The 21,344-nt window shown below is 57.4% G+C and overlaps 2 protein-coding genes across 2 annotated transcripts in view; one reads left to right on the forward strand and one right to left on the reverse strand.

The window, feature by feature from the left end:
- LOC119532546 overlaps positions 1-6,817 on the forward strand; it is a 30,251-nt gene extending 23,434 nt beyond the window's left edge. The window contains exons 2-5 of the mRNA XM_037835006.1: positions 871-934; positions 1,576-1,715; positions 2,414-2,464; positions 6,263-6,817. Coding sequence (XP_037690934.1) covers positions 1,611-1,715; positions 2,414-2,464; positions 6,263-6,817 — 711 coding nt within the window. The 5' untranslated portion in view covers positions 871-934; positions 1,576-1,610. The remainder of the gene's footprint in view (positions 1-870; positions 935-1,575; positions 1,716-2,413; positions 2,465-6,262) is intronic.
- Positions 6,818-8,802: 1,985 nt separating this feature from the next.
- Positions 8,803-21,344, reverse strand: part of DYNC1H1 (dynein cytoplasmic 1 heavy chain 1) — a 71,410-nt gene continuing 58,868 nt past the window's right edge. Inside the window, exons 53-78 of the mRNA XM_037831842.1 lie at positions 20,958-21,075; positions 20,656-20,871; positions 19,776-19,988; positions 19,502-19,629; positions 18,309-18,462; positions 17,575-17,721; positions 17,330-17,480; positions 16,943-17,196; positions 16,724-16,858; positions 16,544-16,638; positions 16,165-16,339; positions 15,912-15,987; positions 14,996-15,156; positions 14,718-14,829; positions 14,553-14,613; positions 14,326-14,449; positions 14,072-14,185; positions 13,209-13,379; positions 12,736-12,953; positions 12,516-12,619; positions 11,184-11,395; positions 10,616-10,769; positions 9,944-10,086; positions 9,676-9,844; positions 9,435-9,562; positions 8,803-9,170 (exon numbers count right to left, since the gene is read on the reverse strand). Coding sequence (XP_037687770.1) covers positions 9,042-9,170; positions 9,435-9,562; positions 9,676-9,844; positions 9,944-10,086; positions 10,616-10,769; positions 11,184-11,395; positions 12,516-12,619; positions 12,736-12,953; positions 13,209-13,379; positions 14,072-14,185; positions 14,326-14,449; positions 14,553-14,613; positions 14,718-14,829; positions 14,996-15,156; positions 15,912-15,987; positions 16,165-16,339; positions 16,544-16,638; positions 16,724-16,858; positions 16,943-17,196; positions 17,330-17,480; positions 17,575-17,721; positions 18,309-18,462; positions 19,502-19,629; positions 19,776-19,988; positions 20,656-20,871; positions 20,958-21,075 — 3,862 coding nt within the window. The 3' untranslated portion in view covers positions 8,803-9,041. The remainder of the gene's footprint in view (positions 9,171-9,434; positions 9,563-9,675; positions 9,845-9,943; positions 10,087-10,615; positions 10,770-11,183; positions 11,396-12,515; positions 12,620-12,735; positions 12,954-13,208; positions 13,380-14,071; positions 14,186-14,325; positions 14,450-14,552; positions 14,614-14,717; positions 14,830-14,995; positions 15,157-15,911; positions 15,988-16,164; positions 16,340-16,543; positions 16,639-16,723; positions 16,859-16,942; positions 17,197-17,329; positions 17,481-17,574; positions 17,722-18,308; positions 18,463-19,501; positions 19,630-19,775; positions 19,989-20,655; positions 20,872-20,957; positions 21,076-21,344) is intronic.

The raw sequence follows: 21,344 nt of genomic DNA on the forward strand, positions 1-21,344 counted from the left end.
GTGGGTCGAAGGCAGGCAGGAGTCCACCAAGGCAGCCACCAGTGGCTGAAGCGCAAACTATTTGAGCAGCAAAATAACTAAGTGTTGGATTCTCACCCAAAGCCTATGGATGAGTCCATATTGCTACAAGTTAATGATCTGAATAAACAAGCAAATAAGCGGAGAAGAGCCGAGTCTCCCATCAGAGGGGTTTGCAGTGATTTCGGTCGGCGCTCCGCCCTCGGGAGGTGGGGTCCTGGGTGTGGGCCGCGCAGTGACTCTTCCGAGGAGAACCTTGGGCATGGGGGACACGAGGCACTGACGGTGGAGAGACCTGGCAGACGCCCGAGCAGGGGACCAAGGTTGACGTCAGTGGTGGCGTGCTGACAGCCCGCCTGCTCAATGGGGTGGGGTGAGAACACTGCTTTATCTCTGGGGTCTTCCTCCCCCAAACCCGTCATCCCACTCCCCACGAGGAAAACCTCACATTCCAGCCGAGAGGCATCCCGCAGAGCAGCTGACCCCCAAACCCCAGGCCATCAGGAGGGCAGTCGAGGGACCGTCACAGCCAAGAGGTCACGGAGACGTGTCGGCCCAATGCCCGTGGGGCCCTGGCTGGGATCCGGGACAGACTGAGGACATTACAGAAAACGGAGAAGAACCTGGACTGTAGCAACCCCAACACAAAACAGTGTCCTATAGATTTCCTTTCACTGGGGTTTTATTGCCTTTAAGATGTGTTAGGTCTCGGCAGCGTTTCCTACTTGCCTGGACCCTGCACGTTCAGGCCCTGGCACTGGTGTTCCAAGAACCCAGCTGGGGAGAGACCGACCTGTCAGGGGCAGGCTTGGTGCACGTGTAAATGTTTAGGACGGATTCACTTTCCCACAGGACTTCGCGGGTCCCTGCCCATGAGGATTCTTGAAGACAGCGAGTGACGTGAAATGCCACGGAGGTGTGTAATCTGTTGTTCTCCTTCATTTTTTATGAGAGGGTTTGCCCCCTTTGAGTGTATGTGTTTTTTGTTTTGTTTTGAACAACCTCAATTCTTAGGAGAAGCTTTCTGGGTCTGGGTGACCTGGGCAAGTCAGTTCCCCATTCCGGGTTGAAGTTTCTTCACCTGCTTCAAAAATGGGGTGTAGGGGGTGGTCTGAACCATGGGTGGCCTCCAAGTTCCCTCCCACCTCTCACGGGTCTGACTCCGCCAGGGAATTTGCACGATGTTTGACGATGAGCCTTCCTTATGGGAAACGACTTTCTTACCAGGAACCTACGTGAGAAATGACTTTCTTAGGAAGCCCAGGGGCCACGTGCAAAAGGACTTTCCCCAAACTGGGCTGCACCCGTGCTACCAGCTGTCGGTGGGTTTTCTTTCAACTAAACGTTGTTTTGAAAACCCCCTAGATTTATTTTACAGACGTGTAATGTACTTTCAGTCTCGCTCACCCTTTCTGGCGGACGGCTCTGAGTCTTGATAAACGCAAGCCGTTGGACCACCACCAGCTGTCCACCCTCACCCAGAAGGTTCCTGGGGCCCTGTTCTCGTCCACTCCCCGCTCCACCCCTTGCAACCGCTGATCTGTGCTTCATGTCTAGTGAAGTGGAAAAGTCCACAACCTGCTCCCTGAGCCATGGCCGGGCTGAGGCACAGCCGCTCCACCTGTATCCGAGCGGCCTTCAGTTCGGTCAGGGCCGGCTTCCAGAAGAGCTCCGGGAAGAGGCTCCACCGCTTCAAGGTGCTTCTCTGCTCCCCTCGTCCCTCCTCTCCTGCTGGGGCTGGGGGCTCGAGGGGAGGGAGGGAAGGAGGTGGGAGGCTGGGGCCATCGAGCGCGCCCCTCCTGGAAATATTCTTCCTCGTGCTTCTTGCTGTCCTCTTTACGGGACTTGTTTTCTCTTGCAAAAGCTAGAGACATTACAAATCAGTCCATTTTCCAGGCTGCCTGGGTTGAGTGGGGAAGGTTCTAGAATAATCTGACCCCAGACCTGGGGCTTCTGAGGGAGTCTCCCTGGGAAGGGTTTGGGGTGGATGTTCTGGTATCTTCTGGCCCCCATGTGCCACGATCCTCTGCTTTGCCTCGAGAACAAATGAACAGGGCACCGTTGGGTGGCATCGATGGGGTCATTCTAGTCTCTTCCGACATGACGGTGACCAAGTCTGGCCTCCGTTCTCCCCCAGCTGCTTTCCTGGTTTGCAAAGGCCCTGCTGCATGTTAGTGCCTCTGAGCAAACCTCTGCCTGCAGGTGCCTCCTTGACTCAGGCTCCAGCAAACCCCTTCTCCTCGGCCCTGCCCAGCCTGCCAGGCATCTTCCCTGTGTCCTGCAGGGTAGGAACTGGTGGCTTGGGCAGTGGACAGCCCTTCTTCCCCTGTCTGGAGACTGAGCTGCTGTCTGCCCACCTGCGGAGAAAGGAGTGTCCAAGCCTTTCTTTTTCCAGGTCAATCCCAGGAGGATTCGCACGGACCTCGCAGAAGGCATCTGGAGAGAGGTACATCCCCGCCTGGGTGGGGTCGGCAGTACCCGGGCCCTGTGATCTCCCAGTGCCAGGGGTTCACGCTGGCCAGGAGCCAGGATGCCGTCAGGCCTTTCGTGGCCTCCTCGGGTGGCTCCTTGCCCTTCAGCCCTTCTGTGGCTGATTGAAGGAGCTGGGCTTGGTGGCTGCGACATGGGCCTGGAAATTTCCGGTGGAGTCCAACAAGTCTTGGCCCAAGGGCCTGAGGACATAACTTTCCAGTCCGGGCTCCAGTCCGAGGGTCCCCACCTGCTCTGTGGCTCCTGCTCTTGGTGCGTTTAGTGTCGGACGGGTTACGGGACAGCTCTCGGCATGCAGTCCACGTTTGTCAGTTGACTCTGACCGCTGTGCAGGCCCAGGTGGGGGCCCCTTTCCCCCCAGGGCTGGTGCTCAGGGTAGAGCAGAGCAGGCTGGCTCAGGGCCGGGTGGTGACAGGGCGCCAGGAACAGAATGTGCCCTCCAGGGCCAGCCGGCAGGGACCCTGCTTTCCCATTTGTCCACCAAGCCCCGGGGATGGTTTGCGGCTGTTACGGCCCCTACGAGGGCAGGGCTGGACTGCGTGGTGCAGAGGACACGTCACCTCCAGCAGGGCCCCGGTACAAGGCAGCTGGGCTTGGGGCTCTCTGGGGCCCCCACATTCTTCAGGGCCGCCTTTGGGCCTTTCCCTACAGCTGTCCTTCGTCACCGCGTGAAGCCCTGCTACTCGGGGTCCGTTCTCTGTAGGTAGAAAGTGACCGAGACAAGCGGCTCCATGGATGCGTGAACATCAGCCACTGCCCACTTCCCGGGCGGCCTCGGCCTCGCCTGGTGCGGATGCACAGCTCAGAGTTGGGGGCCAAGACCCCCTTGGTGGGTGGCAGTTGCCGGGGGTCCTGCTGCGGACCTGGGGCTCCGCCAAGATCCAGGACGCCGGTGGCCAGTCCTCGCGTGTCCGTCTCCCGGCACATGGTGTTTTCTGGGCACTGGTCTCCCTATGGTGTCCTCCTCAGTGGAGAACGTGCTGGGGGGAAGCTAACCGCCTCTCGGAATGGCCGCGGCCTTTTCCGCCTTTTCTCCGTGACAGTCGGAAACGGTCTCTTTCTTTGTAGCTGTGAGGAAGGAAGATGGATGTTGGAGAGGAAATTTTAACTTCCTTTTGGCTCTTCTGCCCCTAGAGATGTTGGCCCAACACTGGTCATGATTAGGACATGGTGGTTGTGTAGGGGTCACCAAGACCAGCCCCAGGTCTGACGATGGGCTGAGAGGACTCACTGCAAATGGCCCGTGTCGCAGAAAAGGGGAAGGGTCCTGGGCGAGTCCCGGGGAACCCAGTGGGACCTCCGGGGGGGCACCCTCCAGGGCCCCCCAGGCCTGCCTACTTCCTCCAGCGTCGGGTGGTGAGGACACGCATGGAGTGCCGCCCACGGGAAGCTTCCTGTGATTCAGCGCCCAGGTTTTTTTTGGGGAGGCTGGTCACATGGGCACCCTCTGCCTGGCATGTCCCACGATCCCAGCTCCCAGAAGGAAAACGGCCTACATCACGTGGTTTCTACAAACAGTTTGGGCGCAGGGAACCCACAGGTTTCCACTCTCCTGGAACCCTGAGTTCCCAGACCCCAGCCAAGGGCCCTCCTCGCAAGCAGGGAGTTTCTCAGGCCTGAGAGTTTTCGTTGTTGCTCAAGCAAATACCATGCACTGTGTCAGTTTAACAAGGGGAATTTACTGGCTCGTGGTTCTGAGGCTAAAAGAAATTCCAAGCTAAGGTGCCGTCAAGGCAAGGCTTTCTTCATGAAGACGGGCGCTCTGGGCTGGCTGCTGGTCACCCTTGGTCCTGGGCTCCCGTCACGGGGCCATGCACACGGTGGCCTCTCCTGGCCTCTCCCTCCTCTCCCAGGTTCCGCTGACTCTCAGCTCTGGCTGCTCCCTCTGACTTTCCCTCTCTCTTCCTTCCCTGTAAGGCCTCGGTATCCTAAGACCCACCCTGGGTCAGCGGGGACACACCTTAAGCGAAGTCTCCTCCTGAAAAGGTCCCACTACTAAGTCCATACCCACAGGGATGGATCAGTCTAAGGGCCTGCTCTTCTGGTGCACAAACAGCTCCAGACCACTGCACCTGCTGTGCGGGCTCTTCTCTGCACAATGGTCTCGCCATATGTCTCAAAAGATTTCACTGTGATAGTCAAGTGGATTTCTTTTCCTCTTTCCAAAAAAAGCAGTTGGCCTGGAAGATGGCCAAGACCACAGGTTCGTGGACAGTCTGTCAACCCCAGTGTTGACTCAGCTGCGGCCGACACCTGGGCCCATGGCCGTGGGGGGTGCCCCGCGGGGTCGGACAGTGGGTTGTGCGCGGTGGGGTCATCTTAACCAGGACCCAGTGGGTTGACGCCGGAGCTCGGCTTCTTCTGCCGGTGCTGTCTGTGGGTTTCTCTGTGGTCCTAGAGCATATCTTCTGTGTCCCCACCCGTCTGGGCATCAGGACTTAAGGATCTGGGCCGACCCCCTGCCTGGGTCCAGAAGCTTCTCACAGTTTCCGAATGTGAAATGAGGTCAGCTGCTGACAGATTAGGTGTTGAGCTATTTTCAGTTTTACCTTTTTCTTAAAAATAAATGGGAGTAACACCTGTCCCAAGATGAAATGAGCTGCTTGGGAGGTTCTCACTAAACAGGGAACCCCCTGGTCCCGCTACAGGGCCGTTTGCAGGGGTCCCTGCATGGATTCTGCCCTGGCAGGGCCTCCGGGGCCCTCCTGACAGTGTGCGTGTGGCTGAAGCCACAGCGTTAGATGAGGGGTGGAGGTGTCGGAAGTGAGGCAGGTTTGTCCACCCGAGTCTAAAGGCCTGTCTTCAAGGAGACCTTTCACATGTCCAGAAGGAAGTTCCGGCCCTGGAAGTTCACAGAAGTGCAGCTTGCTCATTAGGAAGTTCCGGGAAGGACACTGATTTGCCCACTGTGGAGATCACAGGGATGTAGGGTTTCTCAGGAGACCGTTACTGCTGGAGCCACTCGGCCAACGGAGAACATCCACCCGGAAGGCTTTGGAAGAACAAGCAGGGGGTGCTGGGATGACAGGCACAGAGCGGCGGGGTGTGTGGTTCCCGGACATCCAGAGCGTGCCAAGAGGCCCTTCAGCCAGGGCTGATGCAGACGGGAGATGCCGGGGCGGCCCTTTGCGGGGAGCTGCGCCACCGGCCACCGCCTCGGACACTGTAGACCACGGGCAATGTCGGGTTCACTCTGAAACAAGGAGCGCTTGGACCTGACATGCTAATCTCAGCTTCATTCAGTCTTCAGCACCTCCTGCGGCCGGCAGGCTGGGCGAGGGGCAGCGGGGACCCGGGAGCCCCCCACCCTGCCCCATCCCAGCGGCCGACAGGGAGGTGGCCGTGGGCACACCGGGGTCAGGGGCCTGGGCAGGGTGGGGTGAGCAGGAATCAGCTGGGGCCGGCTTGGTGGAGCCCTCGGTTTCCCTTCCCCAGGAGAACGGGGCCTTGCCCTTTGGAAGAGACCTTAGGAGGAACTGGCAGCGCTCAGACCCACCAACAGCGGGCAGGGCTGGTTTGGGCCACGCTTGCCTGCCCCGTGGTGCCCGGCGCTGGTTCCGGGGCTTAGCTGAGCTTTCCAGGGACGGTGGGTCCCCCAGGCTTTCCAGGCGCTAGTGCATGTGGAGCTCATGCATTTTGGGGATTTCTTTGCCAACATGAGTGACGGAAGAAATGATTTGTGCACATGGGGAGTGTTGTACTTTATTTCCCTGCTGGAGATTGTTAACCGGCTTAGAAATAATTCTGCCGTCAGTTTTTAGATCCTTACGATGGTGAGTTGGAAGACACCGCTGCTCACTCCGACTGTAGCTTCAACCACCGTTCTCTGGGCAGCAGGCGCCGTAACATGGCTTCCTGTGCACCGACATCGAAAGGTCCAGGAGGAGTTAACCTGGAAGACTGTCCCTCGTCCCAGTGCCCCGACTTCCTTGTCAAAGCCGCTGGCTCGGCCCCCGCAGGTCAGGAGGCTGTCGACGTGGACATGGTGCCCGTCAGCGAGCCCCGGCCAGTGGCCCAGGCCAGCGGCTCCGAGGTGGGAGGCTGGGCCCCGAGACGTCCCCCGTGGCCAGAGGACCCGAGGATGACCGAGGAGGAGCGGGGGCCCAGGGCAGCTGGCCCCTTCCTTGCTCCCACCGAGACCCCTGACGCCGGCAGACATGGATGGAGCAGGACCCAGGCGTTGCGGCCACCACGCGGACTTGGCAGTGAGAGAGAGCAAGGGCCCAAGCTCTCACTTCTCAAGAGAAAACTGGAACTTTTACTTACAGAGCCTGAAAAAAATAAGAGAAAGAAGCAGTACGTGGCCTAACTCAAGGTAAGCCGGTGTCTTCCATGGAGGAAGGGGTCCCCAGGGGGGCTCAGTGCACAGAAGTGACGGAACATTCCGGTGAAAACCTTAGAGCTTTCTGTGGGTCTTACGTGGTGGCCCGATCTTTAAAGTGGGTTTACCAGTTCGGGCGGAGGAACTTCTCCACGATCGCCTGCCTCCCCCTCCCACCATGGCTGTATTCTTGTTTATTTATAAACAGCTAAGAATCCACGGTCTTCCTTCACACTCTTGAGGGAGAGAAGTGTGGCTGGGCAGCTGGTGTGAGCGATTGTGGGGCCGTCTGGAGCTCATGGGCTGTGGTTCCTGGGCCACGTCACTGGGGTTGTTCACTCCCCTGAGGCTCTGACGCCAGCCCGTCTCCCCCACAGCTGCAGCCGGGTCCTGCTGTCCTCCTCGATCTGGTGCCCTCCACATACCCCAAGACGACACTGTTCCCAAAGGCCAATAAAAGTGAAGTCAGCTAGGAGGACTCTCTCATTGGGCCTGGCGGGGGCAGGTCCCCGAGCCGCTGGGCCCTGCCCTCCCCAGGTGGAGCTGCCCCTTGGGCAGGTGCGGGGGGCTGAGGGCCCGGGGCGGGCAGTATGGCTGCCCGGAACTCACTTTCTGCCTAAAGTGACACCAGCTCTGGCTGGGGGACAAGTGGGACTGGTGCCTGGCTGTCCCCCCCCGACCGTCGCCACGGCCCTGGGAAGCGGCCAAGCCCCGTGGCCTGTGGGAAGGTGGGTGGAGCCCCCAAGGGGGAGGCCAGTCGAGGCCGGCAGCTCCCGCGTGGGGGGGCCAGGACGAGAGCCGCAGCTCTCAGGGGCCCCCCACCATGGCCCAGGCTCCGCCGTCCGTGGGGGTTGGGATGGGGGTGGCAGCGGCCCTAAGACCTGGCAGGTTCACAGGCCCACATGACAGGCGGTGAGTAACCTCGTGGGGTCCGTGCTTGAAGCCCTTGGCCGTGGGGGAGACACAGACTTGGGCCTGTGGTGGCCAATCCCCCTACAGTGAAAGATCAGTGGACACCTGTCCCTCGGGGCCCGGGCACTGGAGCTGTTGCTGCTTAGCTGGCCATTGGGCGCGCGGCACTTCTTGCTGGGGTGTCCCTTTCCTCTTCGTGACCACGGTGAACCTGTGCCAGGCTCAGCTGCAGAATGTGCTGGGGGCATCTGGGGCTCAAGTGGTGACCATAGTACATGGGGGCATCTGAGGCTCAAATCACCAGGGCAGCCTCGGGCCCCAGGTGAGCCCGCACTGCCCTCCAGCACGCTCTGCACAGGACACAGAGTCCGTCCTTAGTGGCTTGGAGCAGAACATCAGCCACGGGCTCCAGTTTCCACCCAGGTGGGCCTGGCCATGTCCAGCCACCCGGACACTGCACGCAGGCCCTGGTGGGCTGGAGCCCTGGCAGCTCTGAAGAGGCTGATCCATTGAAAATGCACAGGAGCCGAGCCTCCACGCCTGGGTGGCTGCTGGTGAGCGTCCATGAGGCCGGAGAACAAGGCTGACCCCAAGGCCCAGGTCACACAGTCAATGAAAGGCCAGAGGTCTCTTCACAGCCGGAGCACAGCATGGACCACAGGCAGGTGCTGTCCCGGGGCTTCGGGGGGAAGCAGGGCCAGGCCGGGTGGCCACAGCGCCCTTGTCTGAGATGGACGCCAGGCCCAGAGGGAACTGTGTGCAGGCCCAGGCACCGGCTGGGAGGACAGGGCACATCCAGGTCCTCACCCTCAAGTGCCGCAGTCGCTTCAGGGAGCCACGCAGAGCCCACCCTGAGCACTGACTGCTCAGGACAAAGCGAGCACGGCCTGCACTGCGGCCCCTTCCTGCCGGCCAGGGGGAGAGCCCGGCAGGCCCGGCGGTGCACTGCTTTGAGCAGGGCCCTGGGAGCCAGACGTGCCACACCTGCTGGCTCAGAGCGCACCGGCTCTGTGTCCCAACGACCACGTCCCGCGGGTAAAGCGGAGACAAAGAGGCAGGAGCCGGCGCATGCTTAGTGTTTTATTTCATAAAACAAGCCATGCTAGAAACCCTCTAAAACCACAGTCTTTCACCTTGTCAATGCCACCACTCCAGCTGCCAGATTCCATTCCGTCTCTTCCAGCCTCAAACCAACAGCCTACTTTCCACAAGTCCATGCCTTCCAAATACTTCAATAACGAATAAATGTTAAATAATGGATTGTACTATTACAGAAAGGGGACGCTAGAAAATGTTAGTTTTACTCTGTGCACAAGACTGCCACGCCACGCTCATAGAAGCTGCGCGGATCCTCCTTCGTGGCGATTTCAAAGTCTACCGTGAAGATAAGGTCGGCCCGGGTGAAGTTCAGGTAAACGGGTAAGGTCACCTACAGGAAGAAAAGCACAGGTGTGCACGGTTCATTTATTACAGGAAAGATAAGACATGGGGAAGGCGCCTTTGGTGACGAGGGGCGCGTCCGAGGGGGAGGTTTGGCTTTTCCTGTGAAGTGGCTGAGTTTCAGCTAAACGCCGACCCGAGCTGACGCGGCCCAGGTGGGGAAAGGGGTGTTACCTGGCCCTTGGTTACCAGGGGGCCAGGACACTCCCTGACCACAAAGAGGGCCGGCAGCTCCCAGAGCAGGAGCACTCACCACGCTCGCCTTTTTCTCCGTGTTGGTCTGCTTGACCCAGCGAAGCTGCGTCAGGGGCAGGAAGGTCGAGATGGCGTTGGAGAGCGAGAGCTTGTTGTTACTGCACGTGGCCCCCTGGAGCTTCAGACCTGCAGGGAGGACGCGGGGCCCAGCTGACTGGCGGTGCAGCCTCACAGCTCCCAGGCTGAGCCGCCTGCCCTCCCCCCAGCCTCCAGGGTCACCCACGGGGACGCTGGCTCACCCGTGACCCCGAAGCTGCAGGCGTCGAGGGCAGCCCCCTGAGCGGTGGTGACGCTGACCTCCAGGCAGAGCTCCTCCAGGGACCAGCTGTTGGCCTGGGCGACGTACTGCCTGGTGGCGGTGATGTAGGCCTCGGGCACAAACAGGCCGCCCAGGCACACATGGATGTTCTGGGGAGATGTGGCTGGGTGAGGCCCGGGCTTCACGCCCAGGCTGGACTCCCGAGCTGGCCCTGCGCTCTGAGGTTTCCCAGCCGCCCTCAAAAATACCTTGAGTTCTTTGGCACCACCCGATGCGGCTGCCAGGGAGATGTTCTGCAGCTGCTGGACCCTCTCACTGAAGTCAGACACCCACTGGATGACGGTCATGCCGGCGGGCACCGTGTAGTGGGACCAGCTCCGGGGCAGGATCCCTGTGGTGGGTACGGGGAGCCGGGCTCACGCTGGGCCTGGCTGGTCGCCCGGGGCATGCCACCCACACGTTGACGGGTAGGCCAGGCCTCGGCCCGGAGGACGTGCTTATTTCCAAGGAAAGAACCATCACTGGGGCTCGGCCTTCTGGCCTTCTGGCCCCCTGGCCCCCTGGGCTCCCACCTCCTCATCCCGGGCCAGCTCGCCATCTGCAGCGCACACGTTATTTTCCCAGGTCCCAATCCGCTACCACCCCTCACTGGGCTGGACCACACGGCCTAAAGAAACTGCACATGGCACGTAAAGCTTTGGCCAACGTTCAGAATCTGTTTTATCGGTGAATGAACACAAAAGACATTTGGGGGCATTCCTAAGACCCCCCCTCCAAGTTAGGATAAGGGCACCAAGTGGCACGCAGGGAGGCCGCCTTCGCAGGACAGGCCCACTGAGCCCTCAGCCGCGCCAGCACCCTGGACCGAACTCCCAGTGCGCCCAGAGGACCAGCCCCGATTCAGACTGCTTCCGAAGTACCTTTCACCAGCTCGTTTATGAGGGTGCGCAAATAGTTGGTCTGTTTCTTCTTTCCTTCACACACTTGAACAACATCGGCAAGATCCTGGCGAACATCTTGAAGTAATTTAGCGCCCATCTTCACCTCTCTCTCAAAGAATCTGAACAAAGGATCCTAAAATTGTTCAAAGAGGAGAACTCAAGTCATACACTGGGGAGCCCTGGATTTACAGCCCTGTTGAAGACTAACAGCGTCACCTGTCCACCTGGGCTTCACCTGAGCGACAACCGCAACCTAGACCGCGTGTGGCCTGGAGGACGGGACTCGTCTGCTGCAGCCCGGCCTGCCCCACCGAAGCACTAAGACGCGCTCCACAGGGAGGACGGCTGCCTCCAGTTCCTCTGGAAGATTTACTTACCTTCCTGTGGCCTGATGCACAACCCTCTGGGGCACTTCCCGCTGGTGTGAGAAGGGTGGCCTCCCTCCCTCAGAGCCCGTCTCATGAGCCCTGTGCGCGAGGCGCTCGGGGTGTGCCGGCCGTGTGGGTGTGTGTGGCGGTGCTGGGTGTGCCCGGCCCACCCCGGCCACCTTGATGTTCTCCACGGTGCGCTTCAGGGGGCTCAGCGTCGGGGGGATCAGGTGCAGCCAGTTGGAGGCGGTGGTGTGCAGCGTCCGCATCCAGGCGGGGCGTCCGTCCGCCGTGGCGTCCGTCCGGGTCTTCTTCTCGGTCTCCGCATAGGCCAGGTCGTCCTCGTCCTCCAGCATCTGCATCTTCAGCATCTTGCTGATCATGTCCACGCCTACGCCACAGGCCGCAGGGGCAGGCGGGAGAGCAAAGGGAAGTCAGCACGGGACGAGGAAGGCCCACGTGGTCAGTTGACACGGGAGTAACTTCATGGACTCACAAGATACAGGGTCAGTACGTGTCCTTAACGCACAGAAAATGGCCCAACCAAGGGGATGAAGGGAGGCAGGTGCAGAAGAGAAATCAGGACCAAGTACACAACTTCCAACTGAGGGGCCGGCTGAGAACCCCCAGGTGAGTCAGACTGCGGTTGGGGTTCCTCCAGACCACCGAGTCCCTGGGAAACCTGCAGCGAGGCCTGTGCCCCTGGGGCCCATGACCGAGCAGCAAGGGGACGGGCTCCTGCAGGAGATGCCACCTGCTGTGTTCCCTCTCAGAATGGGTCACTGTGGTTCGTGACTACTGCTTGTGTCCAGCTGTGCCGACTCAGAACCACTTTCCCCCCGTGCCAGCCCCGTGCACCTGGGTCTCCTGCTGAGAGTGCTTACCCTGCCCCCGAATCTCGGCCCTGGATGGAGGGCACCAGGAGCTGGGCTCCAGGAAGGCTGCCCGGCCAAGAAAGAGCTTGGGTGTTTGCACCAGACAGGCCTGGGCCCAAACCTCAGGGCCTGCCTGTGGTGGTGCCGAGAACTGGGGCGACTCGGCTGGCCTGGAGCCTTCACCCCACACCCTGGACGGGACCAGGTGAGAGGAAGTATAACTTCCCTGCAGTGCTTGCGTGACACAGGCCCCCGGCTGCCGTCGGAACGCAGCTGGTGACAGATCCTGCAAACCACTGCCTGGTCTCAGAGGCCGGAGGCCCATCGAGCCCCTTTGTGGCTCCTGGTAACGGACACCCAGTGCTTCTAAGAGATCACGTAACTCTATTTAAAGAGTTGAAACTATTTTTGAAAGTAAAATGGAAATCTAAATGCAGTTTCCAGACCTCATGTTGTCACGCCTCTTCCCCAGAGCAGAGTCTGTGGTGCAGGAAACGCCCAGTGGAGCCACCCCCAGGAGCAGAGACTGGGGCGCACTGGGAGGTCTGAGCAGGCCCCAAGCCACAATGGGGAAAGTTTCCCACAGCAAATGCACAGCGCAGAGCGAGGCCCTGCGGCCAGCGGCGCGGCACGCACCCTGGGTGGTGAGGAGGACCCTCTCGGCGTTGTTGGGCAGGCCCAGCCAGGAGGGCGTCTGCGCGTCAGGGAGCAGCTCCACCCACTGCACGAACTCCTCCCGCCTGAAAAGCCAGCACATGTGAAAAGGCATTGGAGACTGAGCACCGTGCAGCGCCAGCCGGATCCTGCCACCACGACCGTCTCCTGCGCGGCCCCAAATCAAGAGGCAGCTGCGTACCTGATGCCGTCGGGCATCTGGATGTCTTTGTGCCCGTCGACCTTGCAGGCCAGCTTAAATTCACTATCGAAACTCTTTGTCGTGAACAGACGCTCCAGGAAGGTGTTGAGCAAACGCTGGTCAAACTCGTTGTCCACGCGCCCGCCGTAAATGGACTGCGCCATCAAGGTCTTCAGCGCAGACCAGGGGATCTTATCTGGCGAGATGTTCTGCCTTCCCTGGTGGGGGTGGGGGGTGCTGGTTTGTGTGTGCTCAAGTCAGAGGGAAGCAGGCACCCACGAGCCCTGGCTCTCCCCTCGCTCTCTCCTGACACCAAGATCAACAATCAACCACCGCCTGCTGTGTTTTGGCTCCACCAAATGTCAGCTTGTCCCTATAAAGCTGAGCACTTTATCTCACAGCCTTTAACTTTGGAAGTGCTTTTTTCTTCCTAAGCATGCAGCCCCTTCTGAAATGGAACAGCCCACACTTGCCTTGGCCGTGTCATCCAGCCAGGTGTCCACTGTGTCACAGGCCGACCGCAGGTCTGACTCCCCAAATTCATATTTCTTTGACCACCCCAGCGGAGCGTATCTGAGGCGCTCCTGGATGATGGCATGGAACCAGGCCAGCAGGAAATACAAGCGAGCGCGCTCGTTGGGAGACTGGGTGAGGAAAGGAATCGAGGTCAGTTCCTGCAGGGCAGTGCCCACCCTAACTCGGAAACGGGCAGCGGGGACCAGAGTCGAGCTTTAGACAGAGCTCTGCACACACCCACAAGTGAAGCACCGAACAATAAGCCGTGAGTTAGCCCTAATGCTGCCAGGAAAAAAGTGTATGATGTTCCACAGGGGGTGACCCAGCAGACTGCTGAGAGAAGCTATTTAGCCAACAGAAAATTACAGAAAAGGGAAGACAGAATTCCTAAAAACGTTAGAAATGGTGGATTGTGGCACAAAATAAAAAGCACTTGTGAACCACAGACAGAATTGGTGCAAAATCCTTGACACAATCACCCCCCCTGCTGCCCGAGAGTCGTGGCCTCCACATTGGACCCTGCAAAGGACACCCTGAGGTCCCCTCTGCAGACGTACATCTGGGTTCTGGCTAAAGCGTCATGTGCGTGAGTTTTCACCACCGGGGAACCCAATCCTCACAGCCCCAAAGTCAACTTCGTATAAACACACTTTCCCTTTCAAACTGCTCATCGGAAAGAACTTCTGCCTACAGTTGAAAAGCAGGATTTCCGTACAGTCGGCCTGTCGGACACTGCCAGAAGCCTGGCGCCCACTCTGGATCCCGCAGTCGGCCGGCACCTGATCTGTGTGGTGCGGGCGTGTTGGGGAGGTGCCCTCACCTTGCATATCCGTGAGACGGGGATGCTGCTGAAGGTCCGCAGCATGTTGGCCTTCACCCCCGGGGGCGGCTCAAACACGAAGATGCGGCCGGCTCGGAGCAGGTTCACAGGCACCTGGAGAACACGGCCCCGTCACAGTGTTGGTCTAGTGAGACCACACACAAACACACACACACACACACACACAGGATGCACACTGAAAGACAGCATGCTGACATTTAAAATCAGCGCCTCACATCCTTTTTACCACGCACCTTGGGATTGATCTCCATGGTAAGAAAGAGCCTGAAGCAAGCATGCGGCTGCAGTGAATGCAGTTTCTTTTCCAGCTGCATCAGCCACCCGGGAGCCAGGTGCACGTTCTTCAGCATCACCCACCTGCAGCAGGAAGGGAAAGCACACAGCGACATCTCAGATAGCCTGCCAGAATCCCCGGGGACTGAGACTTTTTAAAACAAAACAAAACAACAGAACAGCCTACCTGCCTGACTTCACAGCTGTATTTATTGCCTTATCTGCTTGATTGAAACCTTCTGCTGAGCCTGCCGTGAGAAAGCTTCGCGTTAGCCGTGGCAAACTTGGCCTTCAACGCCTAATGTGAATTCTGTGGTGCTGCGGCCTGAGGAACCAATCGCCACCCTCTTACCAATCGCAATTGAGGTGATCTGTGTGTTCTGTTCGGCCGCGAGGTCTTCCACGTGTCCGCTAGCGTCATAGCCAGGCACTGAGCACATCAGGACAGGAGTGTTTGGCTTCACCTGCAGATGGAGCCCCCGGACTGCAGTGAGGGTGGCACTAGGGAGTGCACGGGGCTCGGGACCCGAAGGCAGGCAGGCGTCTGGCCCTGGGGGAGACTCTGCCAGCTCTTGCAGGAGCCTCCTGCGCAGCCCCTGGGGCAGCCAGAGCCGGGGCCAAGAGTGTTACCTCCGTGTCCACGATGTGGGTCAGGTCCAGCGGCTGCTCCATGATGGACATGAAGGACTCCCCGAGGTTTGTGGAGACAAATGTGTGGGCCATGGCCAAGAGGCGGTCGGGCCGGAAAGCCTGGATCAGGAGCAGGCGGTGGACAGCCTGCCCGATGGGCGCTGAAACAAGGAGTGCGAAGGTGGTGGGTGGCGAGAGCACAGGCTCCTCGACGTGCCCTCCCATGCCCGGGTCCTTCTTCCCACAGGCCCCTGCTCGGCTTCCACAGCCACTCAAAGCCCAAGGCGCCTTCATGGTTCTCTCTGCCTCAAAGAATTCGCTACCACTTGCTGTGTCTTTGTGGAACCCTCAGATACACCTAGGATAGCACCTTACCACCCAGATGTTTTCGTAGGCTAACAGCTCATTTACTGTTTTTTAGGTGATTACACTAATGCCTGTTCATTGCATAACATCTAAAGTTTTTCAGAAAAATCCAAAGAAAATAAGACCCAGCCCCAGCTGTTGACCCCAGCAGTGCCTGCATGTGCTTCTCTGTGAGCCATGAGCCGCTGAGCTCAGAGCGCTCGCTCGCTGTCCTCCTCTGTGGTCCTGGCTGGCCTGGTGCCTGGGGCTTACGGCACGAAGGAAGCCGGGCTCCCCTCAGGCTAGGCAAGGGCGCGCCTGTACAGCTCTCTTTTAACTGTCAAGCGGAGTTGAAATAGGAATTAGGAATTCTTTTGCTCTCCTCTTCTAGACCAACTCCTACCCAGAAGCTATTTCCCAAAGTTGCTTCCTAAAATATTTTAATACTGGAAAGCTGGTCTGGGGAACCACTGACATTTTTAGGGGGACTCAGTCCTTCAAACAGCAAAAACTAGTTTTTACTGAGGTCCAGAATGAAAGCAAAAGGGAGACGGCCGTGATGTGGACTTACTTGCAGGGGTGTCTTCATTCCAGAGGTAAGGCACGGTCTGTTCTGGGGAGCTGCTGTCTAGCCAGATGCCAAATTGCTGTGAAGACAACACTCAAAGCATCACAGTGGGGTAGAGCCCAGCTCAGGGGTGGAAAAGTGGAGACAAATGTATCAAATGTCTGATTCAAGAGTTCAGATGTAATACTCTGAGCTTCAAGTAACACACACACTTTCTTACCGCTCATTTCCTGTGGGAAGTCTCCGGAATGCTCACCTCATCTGCCTGAACCTTGGCGATCAGATCTTTGAATGCGGGAAGGCAGCTCAGCCTCACCACCGCCTCGGCCTGCTCCGCAGTCAGGCCCTGGATCTTGGGGGTGGAGCCGGCACTCAGGACAATCTCCTTTCCTCTCAGGAAGTGCTGGAACTCGGCATCGTATGTGGGCTCCCTGGGAAAGGACAACTGGTCAGAGGTCTCTAACCGTTATCCTTGCAGCCACTAAAAGCAACTGTGATGATCTCAAAGGGAGGAATCAAGAGTTTGCCCTTGACCGGAAAGTGTCCGCCGGCCAGCTGGGGGGGGGGGGGGCAGCGGGCGCCGCCTGGGGGTTAGAGGAGCAGGGGCCCAGGCCCCCCGCGGTGCCCCGCCCTACCCGACGGTGCCCTTCAGCCTGATCCTGGCCAGCAGCATGGCAAGGGTGATGTGGTCCTGGTGCAGCATGCCTCTCGCTACCCGGTTAAACGCCACCTGGGGTAGAGGCAAAGCAGAGTGACACTGCTGAAGACCCCCCTGGGTGGTCCCCTGCGGGGCGCCTGCGTGCCCGGCGCCCCACCTGGAAGAGGTCCTTGGTGATGACGGAGAGGCGCTGCGTGTGGTCCGTGACGCCCTTCAGGTTCGGGTTCTCGTACAGGACGTTGTGGTAAATGTCCAGGAAGAACTGCAGCGAGTACTGGTACAGAAAGTGGATCTGAGGAGCAAGCGATGGGGAGTGTCAGGACGCACACAGGACCAGCCCCGCCGCCACCCTCAGCCGCCAGGGCCGCCGCCTCGCCTGCTTCAGAGACTCCATGGTAAAGTAGATGCTGCTGCAGGCGGTGGAGAGCGGGAGGTACCGCTGCGACACCGTCTCCACCTCCTGCATGACGATGTCCGTCTCCTCCACCTTCCTCGTCACCTCGGCGGCCTCCCTCTTGAGGTTCTCCAGGGTCGTGATGATGGTGTCATCATCCAGAATACGCCCTTTCACCTCGTTCAGAGCTTGCAGCAGAGATTTTTCTAGCTGACGTAAACGTAGCTGGAACTCCCCTTAAACGATTAAAACATTCGGTTTGCTTTCATACTTACGTTCTCTCAAAGGGAAAAGCTCTCCAAAGTGCTGAAAATAAACTGGGGACGGCCTAGCCCCTTCCAAGTTCAGCCTCCAGATGCAGAAATACACCTTGAAGCTTAAGAAGATCGGAGCGTTTTTCATCCACGTCAGGTCTTTCAGCTTTAAGCACTTCATTGAGACACTGGCTTTGTAAACTGCTACGGGTGACTGTGAAGTTCACGAAAGTGACTCGGGAACAGAGGTCTGGAGGGAACTCAACCTGCCAAAACGGACAACGGAACAGTCTGTTTAGTTAATGCACCTGCAAACCAAATAGTGCCACCTTCTTATGTAGGAAGCAAATTGTTCCTTACGGTTGGATCTCTGGTGGACAGGAAGATGACAAACGATGGTGACAAGTCTATATCCTGGTCCCCGAGGGTGATCAGCACTCTCCCTCCCGTGCGCCGAACTTCACGATTCAATACTGGGTTCAGAACGGGGTCGTAGCTTTCCACATCCTGAACACACACACAGATGCAACCCAATGGTTAGGTCCCACTACCTTTGTCCTCAGGCAAACGACGGTTTACAAACTCGGACTTCCTCTTCCAGATAAACATCTCCTCCCAGAAGCTTCCTAGGAGAGCTAGAGCTGCACTGGTGGATTCAGTAACCGCCAGCCACACGTGGCTACTTAAAATTTAAACCAATTGAAATGCAAAATTTGGCTCCTCAGTCGCAGTAGCCACATGTCAACCTGTCAAGTGCTCGACAGCCACGTGCGGCAGTGGCTGCCATACTGGGCACCACATCACAGGACTCCGCCGCCGCTGCAGGATCTTCTCTTGGCGAGTGCTCCCCCAGACTAAATGCGATTCTAAATGCAAACACTGCTTCTGTTCGACTAAAACTGTTTACAGGACAATTGTGAAGCTTTATTCTCATTCTGATGCCAAAGTCTTACAAAGTTCAAGTGTCATGAGCGTTTGTATTATGCAACTTAGTTTCACTTCATGTCAACTGTGTTTAAAAAAAAGTTACATGTAACCCAAAAAGAATTCACTTCAAGAAGGAAGATATGAGGAACTCAAATGAAAACACAAACCTGGACAAGAAGAGGGTTACCAAATCTCAGCGCACTCTCTAAATTCTTCCTGAAGGCATCATCCAGAAAGCTGGTGCGTGTGATCTTGCGGTCCTTGTATTCGTTCATGATGAATTCCGTGGCTTGTCCAGAGGGGTCGATTATCAGCGGGTACCTGCGGACGAGGCAGTGAAGGGCAGGTCAGGACAACCCGGGACAACAAAGAATATGGTCGGAGAAGTGCTGCAGACAGATGGAAGAGGCCGTCACCGCCGCCCCAGGGGTTTCCAGAGGCATTTCCAGATTTACAAGGACAAACATGACTTAAATGCCAAATGCTACAATCAAATCATCTTTCTGAGGAATTCGCCCTGATGAACACTCTGGTATCTGCCATTTGTCACGTGTGCCAGACTCCTGCTGAATAAATTCCTAGAAGTGGAACTCCTAGGTCAAAGGCTGTATTTTCCTTTAGACAAATCCAGCCCTGCAGGCAGACTGTACCAATCGATCGATATTCTCGTTGGCACCATCTGGGTGAGATATCGAGCCACCTGGGAGAGTCTGCTCATAAAATTCAAGTGGCATCTGGTGCAGGCTTCGTCATCTTTGTGTCCCCAGGACAGTGACACACTGTAAGGGCTCAACGAAGGTTTCAAGATTTTAGGTGAGGTTAAAAAGAAATCTGGGGATGTGTTTGAAAAGAAAGGCAAGAATATCCAGGATATCCTGGTTTCAGGGAAGCCACGGAGGGGGGTTGAGCCCCAGAGTACTCAGTGACTTTTAAGTCAGGTCAGTCTCGAGGGGCCCCTTGAATTTCAGCACCCGGCCCCCCTTCACAGCAGCCACCTTTCATTTCCCATGCTGGCCTCTGAATAAGAAAACTAGGCAGCAGTTTCCTTGCTTTTTGTTTCAAGCTAACTATTTCCAGTTCCTACAATATAGGAACTGTCCCACCATCCCCCCAGCCCAACACACAACCCTGCCAATCAATTTAAAAAGCCGCACACCACAGCCGCTGCGGAACAACTGGGACCACCGGGATGGAGGGTGAGTGGTGGCTGCCCCACACCAGGGCCCCGGAACTCCTGGAGACCCACCCCCCATTTCCTTTTCACTGCATCAAACAAAGCTGTGTTTTGAAAAAAATAAAAACGGAATCACTGCCCATGAAGATTTCTACGCTGCCTTCTCTTCAGGCGCTGAGCACACACCTGTTGAACCGTTTCAGCATGATGGCGTTCTCGGTGCACAGGTCATCTGCAGGCAAGGAGCTGGCCTGCCAGCGCAGGCGCTCGTCAGCATTGGAAAGATACTCGGTCCTCGCGATATCTGTACGGAACTGAGAGGCAAGGGTGGTTACTCCCCCCTTCTCCAGTGCGGCAGACGGCGTCATTTTCAAGTTCAGACTTTTCCTAAAAACCTACTAAACATCAACTTGGCTTACACTCTGAGCACACCTTTCTGAGATTCTCTGCGGACTGTTACCTGGATGTTCGCTTGCTGTAAGTGATGGGACCAGGTGGTGAACAAGTTCTGGCGCATCTGCTGGTCGAAGTAGCCCGCGTAGGCGATGAACGCAGCCGACAGGAGGCAGTCCCCAGCAATGGTGGACATCTGGTTTTTGAACGTCTCACTCGTTTTTTCCCATCGTTCACGCTCGGCAGACAAACTCTTCAGAAGAGCAGTGCTTCGGTTTACCTGGAAAGAAATCCCACAGGATGCTCAGGGACCAGCACGTTCAGGATTTCTATTGGTTGCTGCAAATCAGTGCATCCACGTTAAGTGCAGGGTTTGGGTGGGCTAGAAACATGTGCAAGGAGGCGAGAGCCAGATCATGGAGGACTAACGGCATCTCAAGTATCAGCATCGCATCGAGGCTGTAAGATGAGTGCAGAGAGGCAATCCTCAGCCTTGAGATATGCACAGAATGGAGAGGAGCAGGAAGAAAGGGCCTTGAAGTGGAGGCCAGCAGGGCGAGGGCTGGCCTGAAGAGAGGAGATTCAAAAGAGGAGTGTGGGACAAGAGGGTGGAAGGGAGACGCCAGTTACACAGCTCGAAGCCGGGAGAACAGGTTTGGAACTGGTGGCAAGGAGGGAGGGGAAAGGGGTTCACTGGCTTCAGACTGTCCAGCTCGCATCTAGCTATCCTTAATTAACACTCATCAGAGGTTAGCAGTTTCCAGAAAAACTGTTTCCATGTTAAAGAGCACATCCGCTGAGACCCACACGGGACATGCACTGCCCCTTAAAAGTGTATGCGCCTCAGCTTCCGCCAACTGAGACCACCACTCGTCTCAGATGGAACAACCTTCAAATTCCCAAGGAAATTAGCAGGAAGATTCAGGAGACTATGACGACAATCGTACTTTGGCCTCAACAGCAGCCAGGTCCGCCTTGATGGCCTGGGCCTCTGATATCAGGACTGCATACTCCTCCTTGTAGCGGGCGATGCTGGCTTCCAGGTCCCGGATCATCTGCTCCACCTCGTTGGCTTTCTGCTGGTTGTCCTTGGCATCATCTTCCAACTTCTGCAGCTCGTTACGCAGGGGCTCCACGCGCTTTAACATGTCTGCATAGTTAAGCTGAGAAGGGCAATCGGTGGTGGTTATTTACGGGTGACGGACGAGAGGCCCGCCGCCCCCACCATGGCTCCTGGTAAGCCAAGTACCTGCGCAATGGCCCACTTCACCATGGGGCCGCAAGCCAGGGAGGCCCGATTCACAATTTCATAATTGTAACTTGGATTGGACATGTAGTTTTTCTTCATCTTCTCTCTTATGGCGTCGCTGCAAAAGAGGAATTGTATTTCCAAGCACGTGTAGGGCAAAGGGTTTTTATGAAATCAAACCAAATTTTTATCGTTACCCATTTGACGACAGAGGACAGGCTAGAACTGATGGTACCTCAGTTCCTCGAGATTAAAGCTGACAAGGCTGCTGATGAAATTCTCCCTGATAATAACCAGCCTAATCTTTTCTAGGCCCTTGTTCCCTCACCCAATAGGAGACCGAGTCTGTGGCCAGTGGCCTGCGGCAGGTGGGCTGGCCTTGCTCTG

Source organism: Choloepus didactylus, chromosome 4 (assembly GCF_015220235.1).
Source record: "Choloepus didactylus isolate mChoDid1 chromosome 4, mChoDid1.pri, whole genome shotgun sequence".
NCBI classification, from domain to species: Eukaryota; Metazoa; Chordata; class Mammalia; order Pilosa; family Megalonychidae; genus Choloepus; species Choloepus didactylus.